The following is a 25,934-nucleotide window of genomic DNA, read 5'->3' as shown; positions in this document are numbered from 1 at the left end:
TACACTATCTCCTATACTTATTCCACTATTACATTACCAGATGCATGCATTAACATAATATATATACACAAGTCCTTGGTAACAACAGAAAGCACTCCAGTTCAGTGTCCAGGTTTTTAAAAATGTCCAATTTTCCTTTAAGCTTTAAAGCCTTGATAACGCATTTGTGAACAGATTTTCTTTTCCAGCATTATGTATAATCCGTAGATTAAACGGTTGTAATAATAGACTCCATCTGAAAAACCTTGCACTTTTGTCTTGAAATTTGCCCAAAAACTTCAAAGGATTGTGGTCTGTATAAACAATTGTTTCTGATTAGTTGTTTACAACACAAATTTCAAAATGCTGCAATGCTAACACCAAACCCAAAGTCTCTTTCTCAATTGTTGAATATCTTTTTTGTACATTCAACTTCTGTGAAAAATACCCTATCGGTTTTTCAATTCCAGTATCATCATCTTGTAACAGTACAGCCCCAGTGCCTATATCGCTTGCATTAACGGCCAACTCGAATTGCTTGGCGTAACTGGGTATTGCCAAAACTGGTGTCGTAGTTAATACAGTTTTCAAATTGTCAAATGACTTCTGACACTCCAGTGTCCATTGAAACTTCTTATCCTTTTTTAATATTTAGTCAGTGGAGCAACCACTTGGCTAAAATTTGGTACACATTTCCAGTAAAACCCACTCATGCCCAAAAATCTCAAAACTTCTCGTTTTGTTGTAGGCACTGGGAAATCCATGATAGCCTTGACTTCCGCACTTCTCAGAGCCACCTTACCATGTCCAATGGTATGGCCTAGATACGTAACTTGCGCTTTTGCAAATTCACTTTTAGCCAAGCTCATCACCAAATTAGCTTCTTGTAGTTGAGTGAATAATTCTTCCAGATGCTGTAAATGCTCCTCCCACATCAAACTGAAAACTATTAGATCATCAATATAAACAGCACAATTACTTAGACCTGCAATTACTTTCAGTCTTCAAAACGTCGCAGGTGCATTCTTCATACCAAATGGCATGACTTTATACTGATATAGTCCATTTGGCGTTACAAAAGCTGATATCTCCTTTGCTCTCTGGCAACGTACCTGCCAATATCCTTTTTACAAGTCGATCTTTGTGATAAATTTTGATTGTCCCATTTTCGCAATGCATCCTTCCAACCGTGGTATATGAATCTGCTTTTGTCACCGCATTCACTTTTCGATAGTCCACACAGTCTGTGTTCCATCTGGTTTCGGAACCAGTACAATAGGCGAACTCCAGTTACTGCAACTAGATTCAATGATATCATTTTGAAGCATGAAATCAATTTCTTTTTGTACTTGTGATAACTTTGCCAAATTTGATCGATAAGGATGTTGCCTTATTGAAGATGAAATTTCTATACGTACATCATGTATAACTAAATGTGTCTTTCCCAACTTATTTCCACAAATAGGTTTGTGTGACTGCAATAGCTTTTACAAATTACTTTGACACTTGCTTGCAAGGTAACTCAATATTTCATTTAAATTTTCAAGCACCCGTCATTATCCAATTTGATTAGAGGAAAATCAATTTCAGAGTCCTGCACTTCTACCTCTGTCTCATCATCCACCATCACTAATACCTCTCTTTATTCCTGTTCCAATTCAAAGTACTTTTTAAGCATGCTTACATGACACCCTCTGCTTTTTTCTTCTATCTGGAGTAAGTATTAAATAATTTACTTCACTCAATTTCTTTTCAACTCTGTAAGGCCCACTAAATCTTGCATTTAATGAATCACCTAGTACTGGTAATAAAACTAGTATTTTCTCTCCAGAAACAAAACTGAGTTTTAGCTTTCTTATCTGCTTTCACTTTTATCACTTGCTGTGGTGTCTTTAAATGTACCCTAGCCAGCCCAAGCTCTGTTCAATCTTTCCATGAAATTTGATATGCCATCCAGGAGAATAGTTTCTGAATTTTGACCCACCAATTTCTAATGAATCAATTTGTGGTCCCCTTACCTAATGGCCACAAACTAGTTCAAAAGTGCTAAAACCAGTCGATGCATTAGAAGCATCTCTAATAGCAAATAGCAAAAATGGAATGCATGTATCCCAATCCTATGCATAATCCTGACGGTAGGCTCTCATCATAGTTTTTAAAGTTTGATGCCATCCTTCCCAAGCTCCTTGTGACTCTTAAGCTGTTGACTTAAACTGTTTTATCCCCAAACTGTTCATTACTACTTTAAATAGCTGTGAAATGAAATTTGACCCCTGATCTGATAGTATTTCCTTAAGTAAACCATACCTTGTAAAACATTGAATTAATTCCTCCACAACTAATGTTTCTTAAAGGCATCGCTTCAGGAAACCTGGTAGACACATCCATTATTATCAGTAAATATTGATTTCCACTTGTAGTTTTAGGGCGGGGTCCTACACAATCAATCATGACCCTGGTGAAAGGTTCTTTGAATGCTGGTATTGGGATTAAAGGTGCCGGTTTAATCACTGCTTGTGATTTTCCTGTTACTTGACATGTATGACAGGTTCTACAGAATTTGACTATGTCCCTATGCAACTCTGGCCAAAAAAACCCCTATCTTTTCCTGGGTTTTCCTAATTCCTAAATGTCCCCCCAATTGGAATTTCATGAGCAATCCTCAGTATATCATTTCTACACCCAACTGGAATAACAATCTGATGCACCTCCCTCCAGCTTTGATTTGCTGAGACATGATCCGACCTCCACTTTCTCATTAAAATATCTCCCCAAAGATAATAAAATACTGGAAATCATTGCTTCTGTTTCTGAATAAGCTTTCTGATATAACTGCTTTAATTGCAAATCATTTTTCTGTAACTCCACTAACTTCCTTGAGTTAAACACTTCAGCTGAATTGTCCTGTATTCTTCCCTCCTGAACAATATTATCAAACACAGTGCCAGCTAATTCGATTTTGACACCTTGCCTTTTGAACTGTCTGCCTTTCTCATTTTTCTTGTTCTTTTCTTTGACCCTTTGATCTCGTTATAACACAATCAGGAAACAATCCAGGGTGTTCCTTCTGTAACACTTCTGTTGAAAACACTTCTACAGGCTGTTCAACTACCTTAGGCTTCACCCATATTGCGATCCAGCCATATCATAACCCAGAATAAATTGAACCCCTGCAATGGGCAATTTTTCCACCACTCCAACTATAACTTTGCCCGTCTTCCATTTGCTCTTTAAATTTACCTTCCACAACGGGATAGATTTAGCACCTCCATGAACCCCACTTATTATTACCTGCTCCTGCAATACTCCCTCTGAACAACAATTCACAATATCCCACAACATGAAGGATTGACTAGCCCCTGTGTGTCTCAAAATTTTAACATCTTTATACCTCTTCATCCTGTGCACATAGAAAGACTTTCCCTTCACACAGTCTTTAAACATTTCTGCAACCTGCTCCTCCGAATTCTCTTGAGTAAACTGTGAAACACATTCATACTTCTTCACCTATCACTGATTCTCCCTGTTTCACTTGTATACAAACCAGCGGTTTCTCCAGTGCCTAAACCTCAAAACCCACACTTTTACTTCCAGAACTTTTCTGTACCCCAACAATTCTAACAGATTTTTCCTGAAATTTCCAACACATTGACTTTGCGTGCCCCACTTCATTACAATAAAAACACCTCAATTTTTGAATGTCACTTCTACCTTCAGCACCTTCCTTTTTATTCTGAGAGGAAACATCCTGGGAACTTCAGCTACTTCTCTTCCCTGACTACCTGCCTTCCTTTCACCTTCCCACTTCCCTAAGAGCTACATACGTTGTCTCTATTTTTAACACCTGTATCCACCAGTCAAAATTACTTTGTTTTACTCTTTCAAACTTAATATAAGTTTGCCCAGGCTGTTTTCTCATTCCTAAATTCCTACCTGTATACTTCAGGAACCAATTCATATGCACTCAAGATAGACTTCTTCACCACATCATAATTGACTGACATTTCTTATTGCGAAGCATATACCTCATGCGCCCTACCCACTAACTTAGACTGTAATAAAAACGTCCAGTTTTCCTGTGGCCATTTCATCTATTAAGCTAGCTTCTCAAATTAAATAAATGCTTCAATTTCCTTTTTCTCAAACTTTGGAAGAGCTTGTACCAATTGAAATATCTCCCCACTGGGCTCTACTCTGGAGAAGTCCATCCTCACCTACTGGTCTCTCCCTCTCTCCCTCCCTCTGATCCTCCCTCCCTCCCTCGCTCATTCTCTCACGCTCACTCTTACGCCCCTCACTTTCCTCCTTCCCTATCTTCACAATTTCTAATTCCTTTTTCTGTTTTCTTCCCCCCCCTGCCTTGCTACCTGTTCCCTTTTAAAAGCCATTTCTCTGTCTTGCTTCTAATTCACGTTTTTTCAGTTCCTTTGCTTGTTCAAATTCAAGCGTCTTCATTTGTAACTGAAGTCTCACTGCCTCCAGCTGTGACTTACTAGTGTCAGGTTTCACTTCCAATGGTAGATGCTGTGCTATACTTTTAATTATATCTGATTTCCTAGCACCCTCAGGTGATCCCAATTTTAACTTCCAACTCTGTTACTTACTTTTGGTTCTTTTCTTCAACCCAATCAGTTATCTCTTCTACTCCCAGACAAGTCTTAGCAACTGCCAAAGCCATCTTGCGGTCTCACCACTTGTTCTAAAAAAAAAACCTCACCAACTCCTGAATTCAAAGTGCTTCTCGTACTCGTAACCTTAAGATTCACCAATTCCAAACCAATCAGAAATATTTCTATCCCACAAGAGCCCCCAATTGTTATGACACAGCACTTGGTAAAGGCTGTTATTTAAAATCCCAGAGGGAAACAACTGTCATAACCTATATTTTCAAGTGGTATGTTTGAGATGCAGCTCTAAATTCAGGAATAAAACCACCAGTTCTTGAGGGGGTTTTCTATCAAACCACATGAGACGTTTATTAATTTACACAAGTTAAACATATACACATGGCTACAAATTGCTTCCATCATAACTTTTAACAAATTCCCAAATGAATCTCCACTAAGACAACAACCCATAGCAGACTCCAGGCAAAGCATTTTCATCTTATAAATTCAAAATGAGGTTCCTTTATCTTTGGTTCCTTTGCAGACAGTTGTAGGCTTACAGCTGCTTTGATGTTACATGCCTCTGGCCAGCGCGCACACAACTGCTTTCTGTTATACCCAGCACTTCTCTTTGAATGTAACTTCTCATTGTATCACCAGGCCTTTTGAACTCCACCTCTTCTAACAATAAGACCCCTTTCACAGTACCAATTTTATTAGTAATTTAAACATATTGCTTGGTGTCTCCTAGCTAGGTGCAAGATTTCACTCCCACTCTTGAATGCTATATTCAACAAAATACAAATGCACTGTACCTTACTGTTTACATCTCAAAATTACTGTACATCAAAGCACCCAGATTTGCTGGCTTTAATCCAATTAAAACACATACCCACAAACTAAACCTCAATTTTTAAAAAAAATTCCAGTAACATTATACATTAATAGCTACATGACACAGGACAAATCCTCGGGGCCAATTGCATTTCGGATTCAGAATTTCAGTTTTCAAATACCGCATGTAAACTTACATTACCATGGCCTAAGCCTAAGCTAGCTATAGTCTAAAGTAAATGAAATGGCTAGAAAAGTAAGATCTATCACCTGAATAATAAATACAGGTAATATGCTTTTTGACCTGTTCACCTTAAAAATCACAAGATTAACAGTGGAGACAAACAATTGGACTTCCTGTGTTAAAGGTCAGAGGTTTTTTTTTAAAAAAGTGCGGTTTCTGAATGTGTTCAGTTTTTGGAATTACGGATAAAGGATATTCGACCTGTAATAGGAGATCATAGGAACTTGTAATATCAATGTGTTAACAGAGGATTTGGGAGCCCCTTTTTGGTCAGCTAATGACAGAATAGGCATATAAAATTAAGGTTGGAAGCTGTTTGGTTGCAGTCATTTGCATTGAGTTTACTGAACCACTGTAGCACTCGTACATAATTTTTTTTGTAGTTACTGGCGATACTGGCAAGGTAGTTCTTAGTATATCTATTGCCCATTCCTACTTGTCCTGAGGGCATTGAGTCAATTATGGGAACATTGGAACAGGAATAGGCCATTTAAACCTTGGGCAATGCGTGGCTGAATTCATATGCTAGCCAGACCCAGGTTGGGATGTCTGTCGGACATAAGTGGCAGCCTTTGTGATCATACTAGGCAAAACTCCTCTTTTACAATAACAATGAGTCTGTTTTTTTCATCTTGTATAAGGCGTGCTTGCATACATTTGCAAAGAAACTGCAAATATCTGTCAGGCTTGCCAAAGTCTCAAGCTTTGTCTACCTAAGCAGATACAATTTGGATTCTGAATGAACAGCACAGCTACTATCATGGGCATTGTGAGCTGCAGCCAAGAAAACGTAAACCAAACAATAATAGTTTACTATGCAATGCTGTCAGCTCTGCAGAATAGCCCTAACAATGCAACCTGCTTTATTTGTTTGTAGCTAGGCTGAGAATAAATGACCATGGATTTAAAACTAATGCAGTATCCTTGCAGTAGTTCTCTTATTATTCCTCTCTGAAACTTGTCTGTCGACTCAAATAAGATCATATTATAAAGGCAGTAAAACAACCCAATTTAATTTACTTGTCATTTTATAGCTAATAAGTAGTGGCTTTACTCAGTCTATTTGAATTACAGATTCTCTTCTCTGGAGAGCGATAGTATAGTAAGTCCTCACTTAAAATTGTGGTTGCGTTCCTGAATAGTGCAACTTTAAGTGAAACTGTTTTAAGCCAGTCACATTTTCCCATTAAAGCCAATGTAAAAGCTGTAGTTAGGTTCTGCGGGACCTTGCTCATCAGAAAAAAAAAATTAAAACGTTATACCCTGCAAGTTGGAATTTAGCTATGTAAAGTATTTCCATGTTGGTAAGTGAAATAGCTTTTAAAATGCATTGAAAAATCTAAAAGAAATACAGTGTGATAACTTTGTACTTACCTGCTGTTTGCTGTCAATTCTGCTGGCCGCCGAACCTGCTTCTTGTACCTTCCACCCGCCACACATCCCCCTCTCTGACCTTCCTTGTCACTGCGGACACTTCCTCTCAATGACCCTCTGGTTCGCCGCCTCTCCCACTCCCTAACCCCACCCTCTTGTTGCCAACCCTCCGACTTACAGCCTCTCTTGCTTCTTAACCCATCCTTTCGGTGAAAACTTCCAACTCCTGACTCTCCTCCTCGTCACTTCCCTCTCCTTCATCCTTGCTCTGAGCAAGAGCTCTGAAAATGAGCGACGAGAGACAGGAGCAGCTTTGACAGGCAGAAGGTAAGTCCTCTTCAAGTGGGTTTGTGATTAACTTCCCTTTTTGATCAGAAATCTCCTGGTAACAGATCCCTGATCCCAACAAGAAGACAATTTGCTGAACAAGGGATTGAATATGTTTGAGACATTGAGTCTGGACATGACTCCTCTCTGCCGTAGTGAAGCCAGCGGGGCAGCGATCTCACATACGCCACCCATGCAGTGGACATGGAAGCTGCTCCAGGTGGCTGTAAAACCTGGGCAGGAATGGAAAGGAAGATTTCTGATCAAAAAGGGGTGAGGCTTATCTCAAACCCACTTGAGGAGAACTTAGCTTCTGCAATTTGAAGCTTCTCCTCCTGTCTCTCGCCAGAGTCCTCGCTTATAGCAAGGGTTCAGGATGTGGGCAGGATGTTCAGCAAAAGCAAGGATCGGCGAGTCAGGGATTGGAATAGGCCACATGTCGGAGGGACAGCAGCAAGAGAAAGTGTCTGAGTGCAGGAGAGGCCTTTCCAAAGTGACGGTGACGGGGTCGTGTGGCTCTCGGTCAGATGGCGTGAAACAACTTTAAAATGAAACCTGCAACGGTAAACGAGAATACAAGCTCCATAAACTGACTGATGTTAAAGTGAATCAATATAAATCAGGGCAATGTTACACGGGGACTTAGGGCTGAATATTCCGAGCCCGCTGGCGGTGGGTGTGATAGGTGGCGTGCGCAGAAAGTATGGCGCGACCTGCTTCACAACGGCCCGCCAATGGTGGGCCACATTTCCTGCCATCGGTCAGTGAGGAGCTAATTGTGATACATTAGCATATAATTAAAAGGCCATCCTGCCAGGCTGTTGGAACCCTGCCATTTCGTCCGTCCACGTCGGCAGGAAAGCACACCGACGTGTTTCACAACAGCATGCAGGCGACATGCACTTGGCGGCCTTCACTTTGGGGGAACTGAGGTGAGTGAGCAGCAGCTTTCTCCACAGCTCACCCATTGTTTACAGGCCTTGGGGCGGGGGCAACTGATGCCTAACTCTGGAGACGACTGCTGAGGTGGGGGTGAGGTGGCAGGGATGCTGTCCCGGGGCAAGGGTGGGCTGGCTAGCCACGGAGGTGACTGCTGAGGGGGGTCCAAGTGCTGCCCTGGCGCTGCAATTGAGGTGTTTGGGGTTGGGGGGTTTGTTGTTTGGGGGGGGAGGGAGGGGAGCGAGGGGAGTGGTTACGTTAGTGACACCTGTATAAACTGACCATGCCTCTGCAACTAAGACAGATCAGGCGCGGCCACAGTGATATGATTGGGGTCAGGCCTCTAGCCCACCGACACAAGCAATGCGGAGGCACCAAAGGGCCACCAAGCGCTCCATGCCTTACCTGCCCTGCCCCAGGCACAGACTTCGAGTCCACCACCACTTTATTGGACTGCGAAGCAGTTGGACTGCACACGTTGTACAATCTCCTTGCCAACGCTGGCCATGTAGCAGTCACTGCTGGAGGTGCTCACAGCCCCTTGCAATCTCAGCATCTGGTTTGGACCAGTGTCCCCTATGTCGCAGGTTGACTGGGCAACCATGCAGTGCACTTATTTCTGGCCTTCCGAGGGATGACCACTCTCCGGGAAGCATTAAGGGGCAGTCACACGGCCAGGAGAGGTGCTAAGTACAGCCATGATAACCACGTCTCTAACTTTCATGCTGCAGGAGGACCACATGAGGATCATGGATCCTGGTGACCTAGCTTGTATGCCCTGATGGCCGTAGAAGATTGAGGGGAGAGCAACTGAGGCACCTGGCAGCGCAAAGGCCGGAGCTGCAACCTCATGAAGTGGCTGCAGGGGCTCCCGCACACTGCCCAGGAGCGACAGCGAGCCTTGGCTGGTCGGCGCCTAGCAACACCCAGGGTCTATAGACGCCACCTGCCATTCCTGCAGATGACTGAGACAACGACTAGTGCTTATGTCTCGGGACCCAGTGGTTCACATCTACTTACTGCAGGACTTGGCGCCAAGAGGACCTGGAGGACATCCACTGCCAGTGGCTGTAAAAGTGACCGCGGCACTTAATTTCTCTGGCAGTGGCTCCTTTCAGGGCTCCACAGGTGACCTCTGGGATTTCACAATCTACCACCCACAAATGCATCCATGAGGCCACAGATGACACACAACTTTGTGCATTTCGCTCTGGACAGTGTCAGCCAGGATGCAAGGCCATTGGATTCGCCCTGATCTTGGAGTTCCCACAGGTGCTGGGTGCGATTGACTGCACCCGTGGCACTCAGGTCTCCATCGCTACACTCAGTGGACTTCATCAACCACAAGGGCTTCCACTCACTGAACGTGCAGCTGGTATGCGACCACCAGCAACACATCCCACAGGTATGTGCATGGTTTCCAGGGAGTGTGCATGATGCCTACACCCTGAGTTGATCGCAGATCCCTGCAGTCTTCCAGGGTCCACAGAGGCTGCAGGGTTGACTCCTTGGGGACAAGGGCAACCTGCAGAGGCTGTGGCTGATAACACCTGTGCGGCAGCCTCAGACTGCAGTAGAGCGAAGATATAACAAGGCTCATGTGGCAGCTCACAACTTGGAGCAAACCATCAGGATGCTGAAGATGTGGTTCCGGTGCCTAGACCGGTCTGACCCTGCAATACAGTCTGCAGAGGGTGTCACACATTGTTGTCTGCTGTGCTCTTTACAACCTGGCGCTGCAACAGGGAGAGGAGCTGGCTGAGGAGAACATGGAGGAGCTGCACATCTCCTCCAATGATGAGGATGCCGATGAGGGTGAGGGGGTCCTCGGTGGTGACGACGACGGGGGTGAGGCTCTTTGCACTGGCAGATGAGGCAGGCACACTCAGGCCCTCATAGCTGCCAGATTTGTGGAGGATGATGACGACATGCAGTGAGGTGACCCCGTAGATCCTCAACGTCACAGTTGTGAATGTTTGACTCCAGTCTGGCTTATGGCAGCGCCAATACCCTCTCAGAATGCTCCAGCCATGGAGATGCAGTGGAGGCCCTAATAGTCGCTCCATTGCAGGAGGGTGATGAGGACTCTCCATAGAACTTCACATAGCCTCTGAAAATGTCTGACTCCGTCTGGCCGAGGGCAGCTTGCTTGCGCTCCATGGCCAGGGCCATCTCAGAGATGCAGCCATGAAACTTTAGTGGCATCTGATGCTGTGTCTGCCTTCAGCACCTCAGCCCGTCAGGAGCTGGTGCACAGCATCACTGGTCGCAGATGCTGGTGTGATGGGGGCCAGCCCCACCTTAAAGGTGTGAGCACACAGAGAGTATGAGAGAACTCTGCGGTGCCTGCCCACTACATTCTGGCAGCAGTCTCCAGCACTGCCGAGGTGCAGGCATCAGTAATATTTCCAGGGAGTGAGAGGCTGAACCATCACTGGCCTGAAGGCTGCACAGAGCACTGGGAAGAGGCCCTGGACTGAGACACCTGCCTTTTATCTTGTGCAGAAAGGTTTCACATCTGAGTGGCAAGAACACTTGCCAGGCATGGTGACATTCGTAGGAGTTTATTGACAATAGTGAACAGTATGTACAAGTGGCCAGGCTGCGCAACTACTTTTACCTAACTTTCCTAACCCTGCCGCTATGTCTTGGTGCTCCCCAGACATTCACAGCAGAGGTGGAGGCTGACTGTGACACCCTGTGATGACTTTGGTGGGCATCCTCTGGAAGGCCAAGACTTGGAGGGCCCCAGCCTGCTTTTGGGGTCTTGCTGTGTGGCAGTGGTACCCTCCTCAGCCTGTGAAGCTGGATCTCCAGAGGTCACAGGAAGATAGGATTTGGATGGGCCGGTCACTTCCAGAGTTACTTAGGTGGATGGCCCCGGAGTGTGCTCCTGCTGATCCCCCTCTTATGGGTGCCCGAGGGCCCCTAGCTGACTCTGAGCAGAAAGGGTATCTGGAGTGAGATCAAGCTGCCTAGCACCCCTCTTGTGTACACTGTTGGAGGCGATGGAGTTAAGTCCATGCAGCAGTGCAGGAATGATGTCCTGGACCAAGGTCTCCATGGTAGACGCCATCAGTCACAGGTAGAGTTGACCTCGGTGCATTGCAATGCCGGCGCTATCACCTCAGCCTGAAGACGGATGGACTCCTCTATTGCACCTTACAATCTGAGGAGTGGAGCGAATATCCCTTCCTGATGTTCCCGAGCTTTCCTTTGCAGCTCCAACAACTGTGACATGACCGAGTCCAGAGGCTTGTCATCTGACTCGGACTCAGCAACGTCCTGGCCTCCAGCAGTCCTCCGAGGGCCGGGGACCTGGGAAGTCCCTGCCTCTGCCTGCTGTGGATCAGAAAATGCGATGTGCTCACCAGATTGTGATCCCGAAGCTACTCTAAAGCTAGGTCTCACCAAGGTTTGTGTCTCTTCGCTGGAGGTTGTAGGTGAGCACTGTGACGGGATTTCACGGAGGGTGCCTTCAAATTCCTCTTCAGAGGTTTCTTCGGAGCTTGCTTGCTTGGAGGCTCTGGGTCATGAACTCTGTCGGCTGTTTGGCAGATGTGCCAGTGAAAGCAAGGGGAGATAATTAGTGCATGGCAGTAGCCTGTGAAAGAGAGCACATCACTGACGGCATGGTTGTCTGATGGATGTTGCACTGCTGGATCTTCACTTGGTAGAGCAGCGCTGATCTCACCATCAGCACGGGAACGGCCCCGGTCATTGCCAGCCAGCTGGTTGGCTCTGTTTTCGAATTCTGTCAGAACTTTGATTTTGGGCATCCCTACACCTGTCTGCAACTTACACTCCCCATCTTTATCTATGCAGGATAAACTGGCTCATAACAGAAGGGAATCGGGACTCTTGCCAGGCCAGATGATAAGTATGCCTGGCTTGTGTGGGTGGTGAGTGGTCCCATGGATGGGATGAGGACAATGATGGTGTGTGTGCAAAAGAGTGAATGGTGATGTTCCTTGCACTGGCGATGTGTGATGGGTTTGAGAGTGTGAGAGCTGGGAGGGGTGGGCTGCACTCTTTTTGCCTTTGCTGGCCATGTCTCCTGGACAGTGGTGATAAGCACTTGAGGTGATGAGGTGGCTGCCTTTTAAAGATGGCGGTCAGCGTGATGCAACATGGGGTGATGGCGAGCGGCCAAATGAGAGCCCACCTGCCATGGAACTGGGGTGTTTCCCAGGAATGCATAAATAATGAGGCGGGTTCCAGAAGATACGGCGTGAAAACCCGCCATTTTCATCAGCTGGTCGGACTCCATTGAGCAAAATTCTACCCTTACTGTCCTAAACAATATTAGTTTACCAGACAATGCTGTCAGCTCTCCTTTGTAGACCTAACCATGCAGCCTGGTTTACTTATTTGTAGCTAGGCTGAGAATAGGTGGCCACAGTTTTAACAGTTATGCAGTATTCCTGCAGCAGTTCTAAAGAGTACCTTTGTGTGCATTTACTTAATTACAAATGTTGATATAAAATGCCAACTCCTGAAGACTCAAAAAATAAATGGCGCTTCCTCCTTCCTCTGTTTATCAAATAACGAGTAAAAATGAAGGGCGGATGGAAGAAGCGAAATGAGAAAAAGATAATTCCTACAGACCTGAACATTTGAAATTTCAGTGATTTATTTAGTATGGCCCTTATAACACCATTGGCCCAGTAAAAGCAATAACTTAATTTAGACTGGTTTAAAGCAAGTTCTTATTGCTAACATCTATAAAGCAGCTGTCGCAAACAGTTTTAAATATGTCTAATTTTTGTGAAAATTGTAAATAATCAATGAATTTGATCTGAAATAATTGATATCATCAGAATGCCATGTAGCGAAAAACAGGGATTGACTTTCAGATGTCGTAAATCATTGTCCAATTAATTCAATAAAGCTTCATACTTTGGAAAAGTCACCTTGGGCAAATGGATTTTCCACCATCTTAGAAATGATCGTTTGAGTTGTGAGCCAGTGTATGTAAGGCAACTAAAAGAGAAAGAAAATTATTCACTCTGGTTAGTCGCCCTCCATTCACCAAATGAAGATGTCATCTATGTTTAGTGTACCTCGCATCTTCCCTTGGGTCTTTGCTGTTCATAAGTAATCTGACTATTTTGGAGTTATCAAGCCTCAGTGTAATACAAGGTTCGAAGCTTAATCCATTTTTAGGGTTTTAGTTGTGGTGCATTTTAAGTGAGTGAGGTATGTCACTGAATTTCCTTTGTCCTATAAATATGAAATAGTGCAGGAGAGGAGGAATAAAAATCTCACAGGGTGCTTGACAGGCTATATGTAATGTTGAGAGCTGAGTAGTTAATTAGCTAACTGGTTGAATCTGGTTACTCTAACCCCAGTTCTGTTGGCTATAAATACAGGCATCTTTAGTAATCTGGAGTCAGGCAGGGCTGTCCTCTCTCGCCCGACCTTTTCGTGTGTTGCATAGAACCCTTTGCCGAGTCCATCAGGAAGGATCCGGGCATAAGAGGAGTGACGATCCCAGGCAGTGGAGGCACTCAGGTAAAAGCCTCCCTGTACATGGACGACGTCGCCGTCTTCTGCTCGGATCCGCTGTCGGTGCGCAGACTGATGCACATCTGCGACCAGTTCGAACTGGCCTCGGGAGCCAAGGTAAATCGTGGGAAGAGCGAGGCCATGTTCTTTGGGAACTGGGCTGACCGATCCTTTGTCCCCTTCACTGTCAGAGCTGACGGCCTGAAGGTGCTGGGGATATGGTTCGGAGGGACCGGGGCATGCGTTAGAAACTGGAAGGAGCGAGTGGCTATGGTGAAAAGGAAACTGGGCATGTGGGAGCGACGCTCCCTCTCCATTGCGGGTAAGAACCTGGTCATCAGGTGTGAGGTACTCTCGCTGTTGCTGTACGTGGCGCAGGTCTGGCCCATTCCAGACTCCTGCGCGATGGCGATCACTCGAGCCATCTTCCGCTTTATCTGGAGGTCGAAAATGGATCGTGTCCGCAGGGACGCGATGTACAAGCCTCTAGATAAAGGGGGAAAAAACGTGCCCAACATCGCCCTCATACTGATGGCCACCTTTGTGTGTGGCTGCATCAAGCGGTGCGTAGACCCTCAGTACGCAAACACCAAGTGTCACTACGTGCTGAGGTTGTACCTGTCCCCGGTGTTGCGAAGGATGGGTCTGGCCACGCTGCCGCGGAACGCTCCAAGTAGTTGGACCGTGCCGTACCACCTGTCCCTGGTGGAAAAATTTATGCAGAAAAACACCTTTGACCACAAGTCCATCAGGCAGTGGTCAGCACGTAACGTCCTAGAGGCCCTGAGGGAAAAGGAGAGGGTGGACCCTGTGGGATGGTTCCCCGAGCAGACTGTCAAAGTCATTTGGCAGAATGCCTCATCGCCAGAACTTTCCAACAAGCACCAAGACGTAGCTTGGCTGGTGGTGAGAAAGGCCCTCCCCGTCAGATCCTTCCTACACGCCAGGAGGCTCACCCCCTCTGCACGTTGCCCTCGAGGTGGCTGTGGTGGGGAAGAGACCGTTGTTCACCTCCTTGTGGATTGTGCCTTTGCAAAGAAAGTCTGGAGAGAGATGCAGTGGTTGCTGTCGAGGTTCATCCCGAGCAGTTCTGTGACACAGGACTCTGTGCTCTACGGGCTGTTCCCAGGGACACACACCGAGACAAACATCGACTGCAGCTGGAGGATCATCAACTCGGTGAAAGAGGCGCTTTGGTCTGCCCGAAACTTGTTGGTCTTCCAGCACAAAGAGTTGTCCCCGACCGATTGTTGCGGACTGGCACAATCCAAAGTCCAGGACTACGTGCTGAGGGACGCACTAAAGCTTGGGGCAGCTGCCGCAAAGGCGCAATGGGGAAGGGTCGCTGTCTAAGACCTTTCTACCACAGCGCACCGAGAGACTGGGAACTGTTTAGAGCCCCTCGGGCTGTACAGATCAAAATGAAAGGCTGTAAATGATTGTAATATTGTTTGTACTGATGCACCTGGTGATACATTTTGTAAAAGTTTAACCTGGATTGTACCCTTGTAATGTTGTTTTTGAAATGGTTTGGAATGTGATTGAAGATATTTTATGAATAAAGTATATTTTTACCAAAAAAAAAATCTTTAGTGCAGCCTTGGCAAACAGAGGGCAGCTGAGGAAACTTAGTGCAGACATGGAGTTTGGACAAGGTGTTAGTTTCCTCCTCCTATCTTCCTCCCCCTGTAGGAATTGGTTCTTGCTCTGCTACAGGGAAAGGAACAAACTGTTTGAGTATCTGGTGAGTGGCTAAGGTCTACTCAATTCCTAGGGTTTAAAATGGTTTACAAATTGGTGGTAAAGTTAATAAAATATATTAAAAAAGCAACATAAATATGTGAATAATATAACTAATTATTTAAAACAAATTAAGGGTGGCAAGATGGGTGATGTGTCAAGGCTGCAGCATGTGGGTCTCCTGGATAACATTGTGATCCAGGGCAAACACGTCTGTAATAAGGGTTTGCGGCTCGAGGAACTTCGGCTCGGAGCCATTGAGCTGGAGGTTGGGCTGCAGACTCTGCAACACATCAGGGAGGGGGAAAGTTACCTGGATGTTTTATAGCAGGAGGCAGTCACACCACTTAAGATAGGGTCTTCTGATTTGGTCAGTGGTCAGGGACAGAGGGCTGTGACTGCATGTGAGGCAGGTAAGGGGACCCAGAGGGCAGGAGTGTGAGCCTCTGCAATTGTCCAATAAGTTTGAGGCGTTCTCAGCTTGTTTGGATGAGGGTGGGGGCTGCAGGGTGGATGAGCAAACTGACCATGGTACAGGAATCCGTTCGAGTAGGGGGAGCAAAAAGGAATGTAGAGGTAATAGGGGACAGTACAATGAAGGGGATTGACGCTTTTCTCTGCAGCAAAGAGTAAGAGTCCAGGCAACTGTGTTGCCTGCCCAGTGCCAGGGTTCAGGACATCTGCTCAGAGCTGGAGAGAGACTTGCAGTGGGAGGGGGAAGATCCAGTTGTCGTGGTCCATGCAGGTACCAATGACATAGGTAGAACTAGGAAAGAGGTTCTGCATAGAGAGTGTGAGGGGCTAGGTACTAAATTGAAAAGCAGAACCTCAAAGGTTATAATCTATGGGTCATTACCTGAGCTGCGTGCAAATTGGCATAGGGTACATAAAATTAGAGAGATGAACACGTGGCTCAAAGGCTGGTGTAGGAGAAATGGGTTCCAGTTTATGTGGCACTGGCACCAGTACTGGGGAAAGAGGGGGCTGTAATGTTGGGATGGTCTACACCTGAACCATGCTGGGACCAGTGTTCTTGCGAACCACATAACTAGGGAAGCGGAGAGGGGTTTAAACTAAATAGTGAGGGCAAGGGATCAAATGTAGAAAGATGTGGTATATCAAAGAATAGAGACAAGAGAGGAGAAAAGTAATATGGGAAATGAGGATCGGAAAATTGCAGGAAGGGACAGAACCTAAGAATGCACCAAGAATCAGGACTAGATGTCACAAAGATAACGACAAAACTAAAGGCTCTGTATCTGTGCGTAGCATTCATAACAAAATAACTGAATTGATAACACACATTGAAGTAAATAAATGTGACCTGAGCAATTACGAAGACGTGGCTGCAGGATAAGAAGGATTGGGTTCTGAACATTGAGGGGTATATGACCTTCAAGAAGAATAGGAAGCTAGGTAAAGGTGGAGGGGTAGCACTTTTAATCAAGGATGGCGTTTGTGCAATAGTTAGAGATGACCTTGGTTCAAGAGATCAGGATGTAGAATCAGTTTGGATGGAGATGAAGAATAGTAGGGGAAAAAAGTCATTAGTGGGAGTGGTCTACAGGCCCCCTAACAGTAATGACAATGTAGGACAATTGTACAAAAAGAAATATTGGGGGAAGAAATATAAGGGATGGCAGGAATCATGGGTGACTTTAATCTATATATAAATCTTAATATAAACTGGCAAAATCAGGTTGGCAGTAGTAGCCTGGATGAGGAGTTTACAGAATGCTTTGGAGATAGTTTTTTGGAGCAGCACGTTCTGGAACCAACCAGAAAGCAGGTTTTATTAGACTTGGTATTGTGTAATGTGACGGAATTAATTATTGCCTCCGGGTAAATGCACCCCTAGGTGGCAGTGACCACAATGTGATTGAATTTTATATCCAGTATGAAAGGGAGAAGAGTGGGTCCAAGACTAGTATTTTAAACTTAAGGCAACTACGTGGACATGAAAGCTGAGGTAGCTGAAGAGAACTGGGATACTAGGCTAGGGGATAGATCAATAGAAAAGCAGTGGCAGATATTTAAGGGAATGTTTCAGAATACACAGAATAAATATATTCCTATATAAAGAGAAATTCTAAAGGGAGGACCCACCATCCATGGTTAACTAAAGAAGTTAGGGAAAGCATCAGACTTAAGGAAAAAGCATATAACTGTGCAAAGATGAGTGGCAGGTCAGATGATTGGTCAGAATATATAGAATAGCAGAGAATTACTAAAAGGTTAATCAGAGGAAAGAAATTGAGAGGAAGCTAGCTGGAAATGTAAAAATGGATAGCAAGAGTTTCTACAGGTATTTAAAGAGGAAAAGAGCAGGTAAAGTGAATGTTGGTCCTCTAGAGAATGGGAAGTTAATAGATAATAAGGAAATGGTGGATGAAATGAACAAATATTTTGCTTCTGTCTTCACTACAGAGAATACAAAAAACATTCCAGTAATAGCTGTAAATCAGATGGTGGAGGGGAGATTGGAACTTGGTGAAATTGCAATCACTAGGGAAGCAGTACCAAGTAAACTGATGGAGCTGCGGACTGACAAGTCTCAGGGTCCAGATGGACTTCACCCTAGGGTCTTAAAAGAGGTGGCTCATGAGGTAGTAGATGCGTTTATGTTAATTTTCCAAAATTCCCTAGATTCTACAAAGGTCCCATCAGGCTGGATAGTAGCAAATATAACCCCTCTACTTGAGAAGGGAGAGAGGCAAAAAACAGGAAAATATAGGCAAGTTAGCTTGGCGTCTGTCGTGGGGAACATGTTAGAATCGACTATTAAGGAGATTATAAACTGGGCACTTAGAAAAACACAAGGTACTCGGGAGAAGTCAGCATGGTTTTGTGATAGGGAAATCATATTTAACCAATTTCTTTGAAGGAGTAATATGTTCTGTGAATAAAGGGGAGCCTGCAAACACACTGTACTTGGATTTCCAGAAGGCATTTGCTAAGGTGCCATATCAAAGATTATTGTGGAAAATTAAAGGCCATGGTGTACGGAGTAACATTAGCCTGGATAAAGGATTGGCTGGCTGGCAGGCAGGAAACAGTATACATAAATGAGTAAAACTTTGTCTGATGTGACTAGTGAGGTCCCGCAGGGGTCTGTGCTGGGGCCTCAACTTTTTACAATTTATATCAATGACTTAGATGAGGGGAGTGCAAGGCATAGTAACTATATTTGCAGACAACACAATGATAGTTAGGAGAGTATGTTGTGAAGAAGACTTAAGGAGACAGATATAGATAAGTTGAATGAGTGAGCAAAAATCTAGCAGGAGGAGTACAATGTGGGAAAATGTGAAGTTGCTCACTTTGGCAGGAAGAATAAAAAAGCAGAGTGTTACTTAAACAGAGAACAGCTGCAGAATTCAGAGGTTCAGCGGGATCTAGGTATTCTTGTGCATGAGTCTCAAAGTTAGCATGCAGGTACATCAAGTAATCAAGAAGGTTAATGGAATGTTAACCTCTATTACGAAAGGAATTGAACATAAAAGTAAGGATGTTATGCTTCAATTATACAGGACATTGGTGAGACTGCATCTCAAATACTGTGCAGTTTTGGTCTCCTTATTTAAGGAAAGATGTAAGTGTGTTGGAGGTGGTTCCGAGGCGGTTTACTAGATTGACACTTGGAATGAGCATAAACTCTTATGAGTATAGGTTGCACGGGCTGGGCTTGCTTCCACTGGAATTTAGAAGAGAGGGGTGACTTGACTGACGTATATAAGACCCTGAATGATCTTGATAGGTGGACATGGAAAGGATATTTCCTCTTATGGGTGAGTACAGAATTAGGGGGCACTGTTTTAAAATTAGGGGTCACCCTTATAGGACAGAGATGAGGAAAATTTTTTTCTAAGGTTTGTGCAACTTTGGAACTCTCTGCCTCAGAGGGCAGTGGACGCGGGGTCACTGAATATTTTTAAGGCAGAGGTAACTGGATTCTTGTTAGGCAAGAGAATGAAAGATTATCAGGGATAGATGGGAATGTAAGGCTCAACACAAACAAATCAGCCATGATCTTATTGAATAGCAGAGGAGGCTTGTGAGACCAAATGACCTACTTCTGCTATTTCGTATGTTCGTAAGGATATTTCATGCATCTACTGAATATAGAAGTTCATAATCCCCAGGGTATCAGCAAATGTCCTGTTATGTAAAACATAGGACATTTAGTATACCATCTGTCTTTCTTGGTGAACCAGTTTTTTTTTAAAAGTCCATTGTTCCTACCAACATTAATTGTATGACAGAGTATTTTTGAAGGGATACGTTTGGTGCTCTAGATTACATTATCTCATTACACTATCTAATTTGACCCTGCAATGGACTGTATAACAATCACTATTTAGATGGAAATGAATGTTTAGTACTTGCACTGACCATACTTAACTAACTTTTTCTTTCCTAGGTCTTGGTATTATTCTCTCCACATTGTCGCCCTGTTGATCATATTAGTTTTGCCAATGAAGCCAAGAAGAAAGGAAAATGAACAGAATCACTCAGAGCAGAAACAGCTAGAAGAAGAAAATGTGTTGACCATGAACAGTTATTCTGCTACGAATAACAACTTAAACCAGATACCAAGACCATCGTGAACACCAAGTGCATTTGAATGGGAAGTTAGGACTGCAATTAACTTCATTACCTTTAACTACTGAGGGCATATTAAAGAGGGTACTCTGCTGTTGGACTTTGCAAAGTATTCTGAAATCACAAAATACTACAATAAATTTTTTGAAATGCCGCACAAAAGCAAAAACTCATTTATATTTAACTAAGAGTGAGGAGAAACGAAAAAAATACATGATCAGTGTACCATGCTGACCATAAAAGTTAGCTGGTTAGAACTGATCTCTACTATGCACACTACTCCAGTCCAGAGATTACCAGTTTTCTTACCCTCTTAAAATGTTGCCTTCGAGGTTGTTATAACCGCACTTTTAGATAAGCCATGTAGTTGTGATATGAGGTCATGTACAGCCAGTCCAATTAGAATCTTTTGTACAAAACCAAAATTATATGTGATCCCAGATATGGCTTTGTCCAATTAAACTAACTAGAGGTGGATAAGTCTTGCTCACAATGACTCATCCCAAAGAGCTGCCTGCCGTTGATTGAAAATTAACCCAACTTAAATGTAATTGGGTGATCAAATAACTTGCTTCTTACTTTTTTTAAACTTAGAAATTTGCAAGTTAACTTGATTGATCCTGTTCTGCTTTTTTTTTATGAATCAACTGACTCAACATCTTTTTGTGTACTGTGATTTTTTAAAAAAAGTTACATTTGGTAAGGTTAGTTAGTTCCTTAAATAAAGATAGTTATTTCCTCTCCCCTTCTTCATCCAGTTTTTTTTTTGTGAGATTTGGAAAACCACGTGCAAGTTAAGCTATATGCGTTTACACTACATCTGTACCTTTGATGGTGATGTACAAATCCAAAGCCGGGGCCTGAGCTGACTCCAGAGCAAAGGGTGCAAGATTGTCTCTTTCAGGGAGTTAGCCTCATTACTTATTACCAGCTAACTGTTATGAGATAATCTATTGTGAATCTGAAAACAAGGTTTTAAAAAATTTTTTCAGTGTGTGGTCTGAACTTGTGTAGCATAAAGTGATTTAGAACCTGAATGAATGCAGCACCATGTGATTTGCAGCATTCAGGACTTCCATTGAAATAGGCTGCAGGTAAATACACTAGTTGGCAAAGATTTGTGTTCATTGGCACCCAGGAGGTTAAAAGTTGACAGCATAGCTTTCCTGACCAGATGGTATTGGTTGAAGTTGTATGTCTGTTGTGTTGAATGAGGTAGATAACAAGGAGAATAAAATGTTGATTCCACTTCAGGGGAACTCTATTCCATTTGTTCTAATTACAAAAGTGTCATTGGCTATTGAGGCTATGTATTATGTTTGGGGGAGTGGCAGATAGGAGAAGTGAAAGAAATTATTTTTTTCAATATAAAACATTCAATGAAGCACTAAGCTCTGCACTAAGGCACAGAAAAATGACAATATAATAAAATACATGGAGACATTGAATTTTTAATTGCCAAGATAGCATATATTTGGAGTTTAATTTCATAAAAACTTGATATTTTAATTGCATGATTTATGTTTTTTTGTTGGGACATATTTTGTTTTTCTGCATTTAATATCTAAATCATATATTCCATGTGTGCTTAGAAGTTGGGAATTGAAGGGTTTGACTCCAAGACGGAAAACCCCTTTGTATTTAATTGGTTGGTTGACCTGTGTGTGGAATGTTTTTGCAAGCTGCACTTTCTGCAGGAAGTAACTCCTCAACTGGCAGTGTTAGCACAGCCATTTTTTTTCGTTCATTTTAACTAGATTCATATCAATACTCTGCAATTACATTGTAATGCCGCCTTTCTTTGTAAAACCACTTTCTGGAAGAGTAACTTCCTGCTCCAAGACTAATAATTCCAAAAACAACTATCTTTAAAAGTCCAGCTTGTATTAAATAATTTAAGTAAAATTCTTATTTTTTTTAAAGATGAGCATTGCAAAGTTTGCTTTATTGTTGCACTGTCCACTATTTAGCATATGTGCATTAATTTGATTCTCACATCTAAAATATCACCCCGCAGTCACAGAAATTTACATTTCTCTGATTATTCCAGACTCTCTCTAGGTCGCACTGGGTCTAATCGTTTTTTTTTCACTTGGCTGCACATTGTTTTGCCCATGTGATTTGATGCTCTTCATGATGATAATCTGTAGCTGTCATTACAGCTTCTAATTTTTAAATACATTTTCAAACAGAAGGCCCGGGAATTGGTTCCCCCATAAAGCACTTCCTTTCATGTAATAATCTCTCTTCCCCCCACTCCCCCTCACCCCCAGTATTGTCCTTAGTAAATTTATTAAAGGCATGTTTCAATTGGAAATGTGTTGAGTGGCAGTTTTTTAAATGTTCTGTCTGGGATACATGCATGAAAAGGCCGCGGGCCCCACCAGTCTGCACCGGTGTTTACACTCAGTGAGCAAATAGTTCTAATCATGTTTATATTCATAGCCATTCATTCATTCCTTCCTCTTCCAATACCCCTCCCCACCCCCCTCACTTCCTCCATTAATCTATCCAATCTAATCTTGAACGTGCATTATAGTTTCTGCCACAACCACTAATCCTGGAACTAAATTCCACTGTCTATCAGCTATTTATAGATTCCCCTGTTCTAAAGCTGTCATGTTTAATCCTGTATTTCTAACTCCTCATTCTAGACTCTGCCACTTGAGAGCCTGTTTCACTATCCTTTCCCATCTTTCAATAATTTCAAATGCTTCTATTGTATAGCCTTGTAATCTGTGGTGTTCCAGCGAGGAAAAAGCCCAATTTTCAAATCTGTCTTTGTATTTGCATTTCCTCATAGCAGGCTAGTATCCTAGTGAATATACCTTATCGAGCCTTAGACTCTATGCTATAGGATATTCTGTTCACGTACTCTGAGATCTTAAGATTTTGTATAAGCTCAGCGTTACCTTGGGTTTATTCCATTAACACTTTTTTTGGATGCCTTATTGGCCTGCTATTCAACGTACTGTGAACCTGTACCCCCACGTCATCTCTTCCACAGCACTGCACCTACTTCCATTCAAAGTGCAATTACTGAAGTTTCTTTCACTGAAATGCATCACTTCACATTCAGTGACATTAAATTCTATCTGCTTTAATCCATTTCTTTCTTCTCTCCACTTTATCATCCCTATGCAGCTTCATTTGACATTCTAAAGAATTAACTCTCTCTCTCTTATTGTGGTATCATTTTCAAATTTTGACATTGCTCCCTCTAAGCTGATATCAAATCATTAATATACACTTTGAATAGAAATGGCCCACAACTGTGCCCAGAGGGATACCACTATCTCCATCTCATTACTCCAAAACTCCTGCCCTCTGTTTTCTCCCACACCCCGCCCAAGCAATATTTAATCTGGCGTGTTATCCTCTCCGTAACTCAATACTTCTAAATCTTATTTAGTAAGTTCACATATGGTACTTTGACAAAGGCATTAAAAAATATATATTAACATTTTCTCCCAAATACCATGTCTGTTATCTCCTCAGAAGTCTGAATTTTGTCAAGCGCTAACATTCCTTTTGAAATCCATGCAAGCCAATTCAACTACTTTTTATCCAGTTAAGTAATTTCATCCCTAAAGACTCTCAAGTCCCTACCACAGATGTTACGTTAACTGGTCTATAGTAGCCCTGTCTCCTTTCTTAAATGCCTGTTGACTTGGCCAATCACCAACCCTCTGGCATGCATCCATGTCCAATAGAGTCCTGAAATTAGTAATATTGTAGATTGTGCGATAGTGGATGTACAATGCAATTTTTAAACCATGAACCTACTCCTGAATCCATGCCCATAATAAAGTGGCTTCTGTGTCATTAGTTCAGCAATCTGTAGTTGAAGTGCATTAGCAGCAGATGTGTAATATAAATGAAGTGCAGGATAGCAACATTTCAAACTATTAACACAGCTGCAATGGTTTCCTGTAACCTACAGCTTGCTGACGCATCTGAAGTGCTGATTTCAGTACACCACAGCCTTTTGATGGTCCCACTGTAAATAGATGTGATCTGTTTGCAGTGGACACCAGGGATAAACAGCTAATATGATTGTTGCCAGGCTGTGTGACAGGAGGGATCTATTCTCTATACAGGAAGTAAAGTGGTTTCATTGTCAGTTACCTGTATTTTTAACTTGTTCAGCTATAGGGGAAGTTGGCTTGAAAAAAAGGTTTTGTAAAGAAAAACTTCCAAAACTGCACATGTGGAAACAATGACTGCTTGAGCACATGTGGTTTTCAAACATTGAAAGCTTTTTTCCCCTTTTTTTGCAGGGTTATCAGTCATCATGGCTTAAAATGTTTGGGATATTTTTGTTTCTTAGGCTGATGGAGAAATTTCATTTTTATAAGTTTCAGCACTTAAGAAAAATGGAAGAAAAATTACCTGGGACTTCTGGGCTTTTGTTTTGTAGTCACCTTAATTTTAGTTTGGGAAACGTCATGTAAATTCGATTTGTACCATGTAATGGAGTTACAGCATGAAAACTTAAGTCCCACATCAAACATGATATGTCACAGTTAGTTGGTATAATCTTTTTGAATAGATGGTTCATATTATAGGCTCTTGCCCTCCCCATACATCCTAATTGTAGTTGGGTTTTGCATCAACTGCTGTTAAGTGGAGCAGAGCATTTGCATCAAATACTATGAATGCTTTACAGCATTGAATGGTATATGGAAATATTGGGAAATAAACATTTTCATTGAATCCTTGTGATTTTAAATAATTTCTGGTGTCAAATTTGAAATTGGTCAACAAAAAACTTAAGTACTTGAAATTGTTGCGAGGAATAAATGGGTAATTCATTTCTAAATTGATATTGCTAACATTAACACTGCTAAAACTTGAGCTCTTGATACTGTGCAGGTCCTGAATAATTAAGGTTCCTCTTACAAATGTCATCGAAGTATTTTTGACAACCATAGGTAGTCTTTAATGAAGGTGGGTTTTTGTAGTTGAGGTGGAACCAAAAACCTTTTTGGCCAGTTTTCCTCTGAGCTGCTTCACTAAGATAAGTGATGTATATAAAATTTTAATGCAACACAACTAAGCACAGAATATGTATATGTTTAAGAAATGAATAATGTCAGGCCCTAAATCGGATCACAGCTGTTTTAAAAAAAAATAAATTTTCTGTAGTTTATTCTGAAACAATATGACGACAATTGCTCAATTATGATCCATTCATTCAGCGTATTGTACAATACAATCTTGTTGAATATATATCTCTTCAAATCCCATTTTAACCAGAGATCAAGAAGTTTGTTACTATTGAGAACCTCTACATTGAGCTTTACCACAGCTGGTTGTTGACCATAGTAAATGACTGGTTCAAAGTAGAAGTTACGAATGGAGTAAGACAAATTATGACAAAGCCAAGAATTATGCTTCACTAAAAAGGTAGATTTTAAAAAGGAGCATACACTATCACGTGGACTTGTGATGTATCTGATTCATTCTTTGTATGTTCAGCGTTGGCTTCAAGGGAGGCTACTGAGAAGGCCAAACACAATTTGAGTTCCTTGTTTCATGATTTTTAGTTAGCCTTGATTTCAATGTACTGGGAATGGATGATATGATTATTAAGATTATTTAAGGCAGAGCAATGGGAGAATTTTTATTCCATCTAGGTGTACCATTACACTGTAATGGTGTACTGGGTGTATCAAGTTTACAAGTTACACATATTTATATTAAGCTTTTCAACAAGATATTGCACTGAATTTAAAATTCATACCTGTGCAAATCAGTAGAGGAAAATGCCGAAAGTG

The 25,934-nt window shown here is 42.7% G+C and overlaps 1 protein-coding gene across 5 annotated transcripts in view; it reads left to right on the top strand.

Annotated features, from left to right (window-relative positions):
* The window catches only part of LOC144680553 (membrane-bound glycerophospholipid O-acyltransferase 2-like), a 164,961-nt gene extending 143,618 nt beyond the window's left edge, over positions 1-21,343 (top strand). For all 5 annotated transcript variants that reach the window (XM_078541650.1, XM_078541653.1, XM_078541652.1 and 2 more), the window contains one exon: positions 19,973-21,343. In XM_078541650.1, the coding sequence (XP_078397776.1) occupies positions 19,973-20,159 (187 nt within the window). In that variant the 3' untranslated portion in view covers positions 20,160-21,343. The remainder of the gene's footprint in view (positions 1-19,972) is intronic.
* The last annotated feature ends 4,591 nt before the right edge of the window (positions 21,344-25,934 follow it).

The sequence above is a fragment of the Cetorhinus maximus genome, chromosome 5 (assembly GCF_964194155.1).
Source record: "Cetorhinus maximus chromosome 5, sCetMax3.hap1.1, whole genome shotgun sequence".
Classification (NCBI taxonomy): domain Eukaryota; kingdom Metazoa; phylum Chordata; class Chondrichthyes; order Lamniformes; family Cetorhinidae; genus Cetorhinus; species Cetorhinus maximus.
The sequence above is the reverse complement of the archived record's forward strand: the minus strand, read 5'-3'. Positions and strand labels throughout refer to the sequence as shown.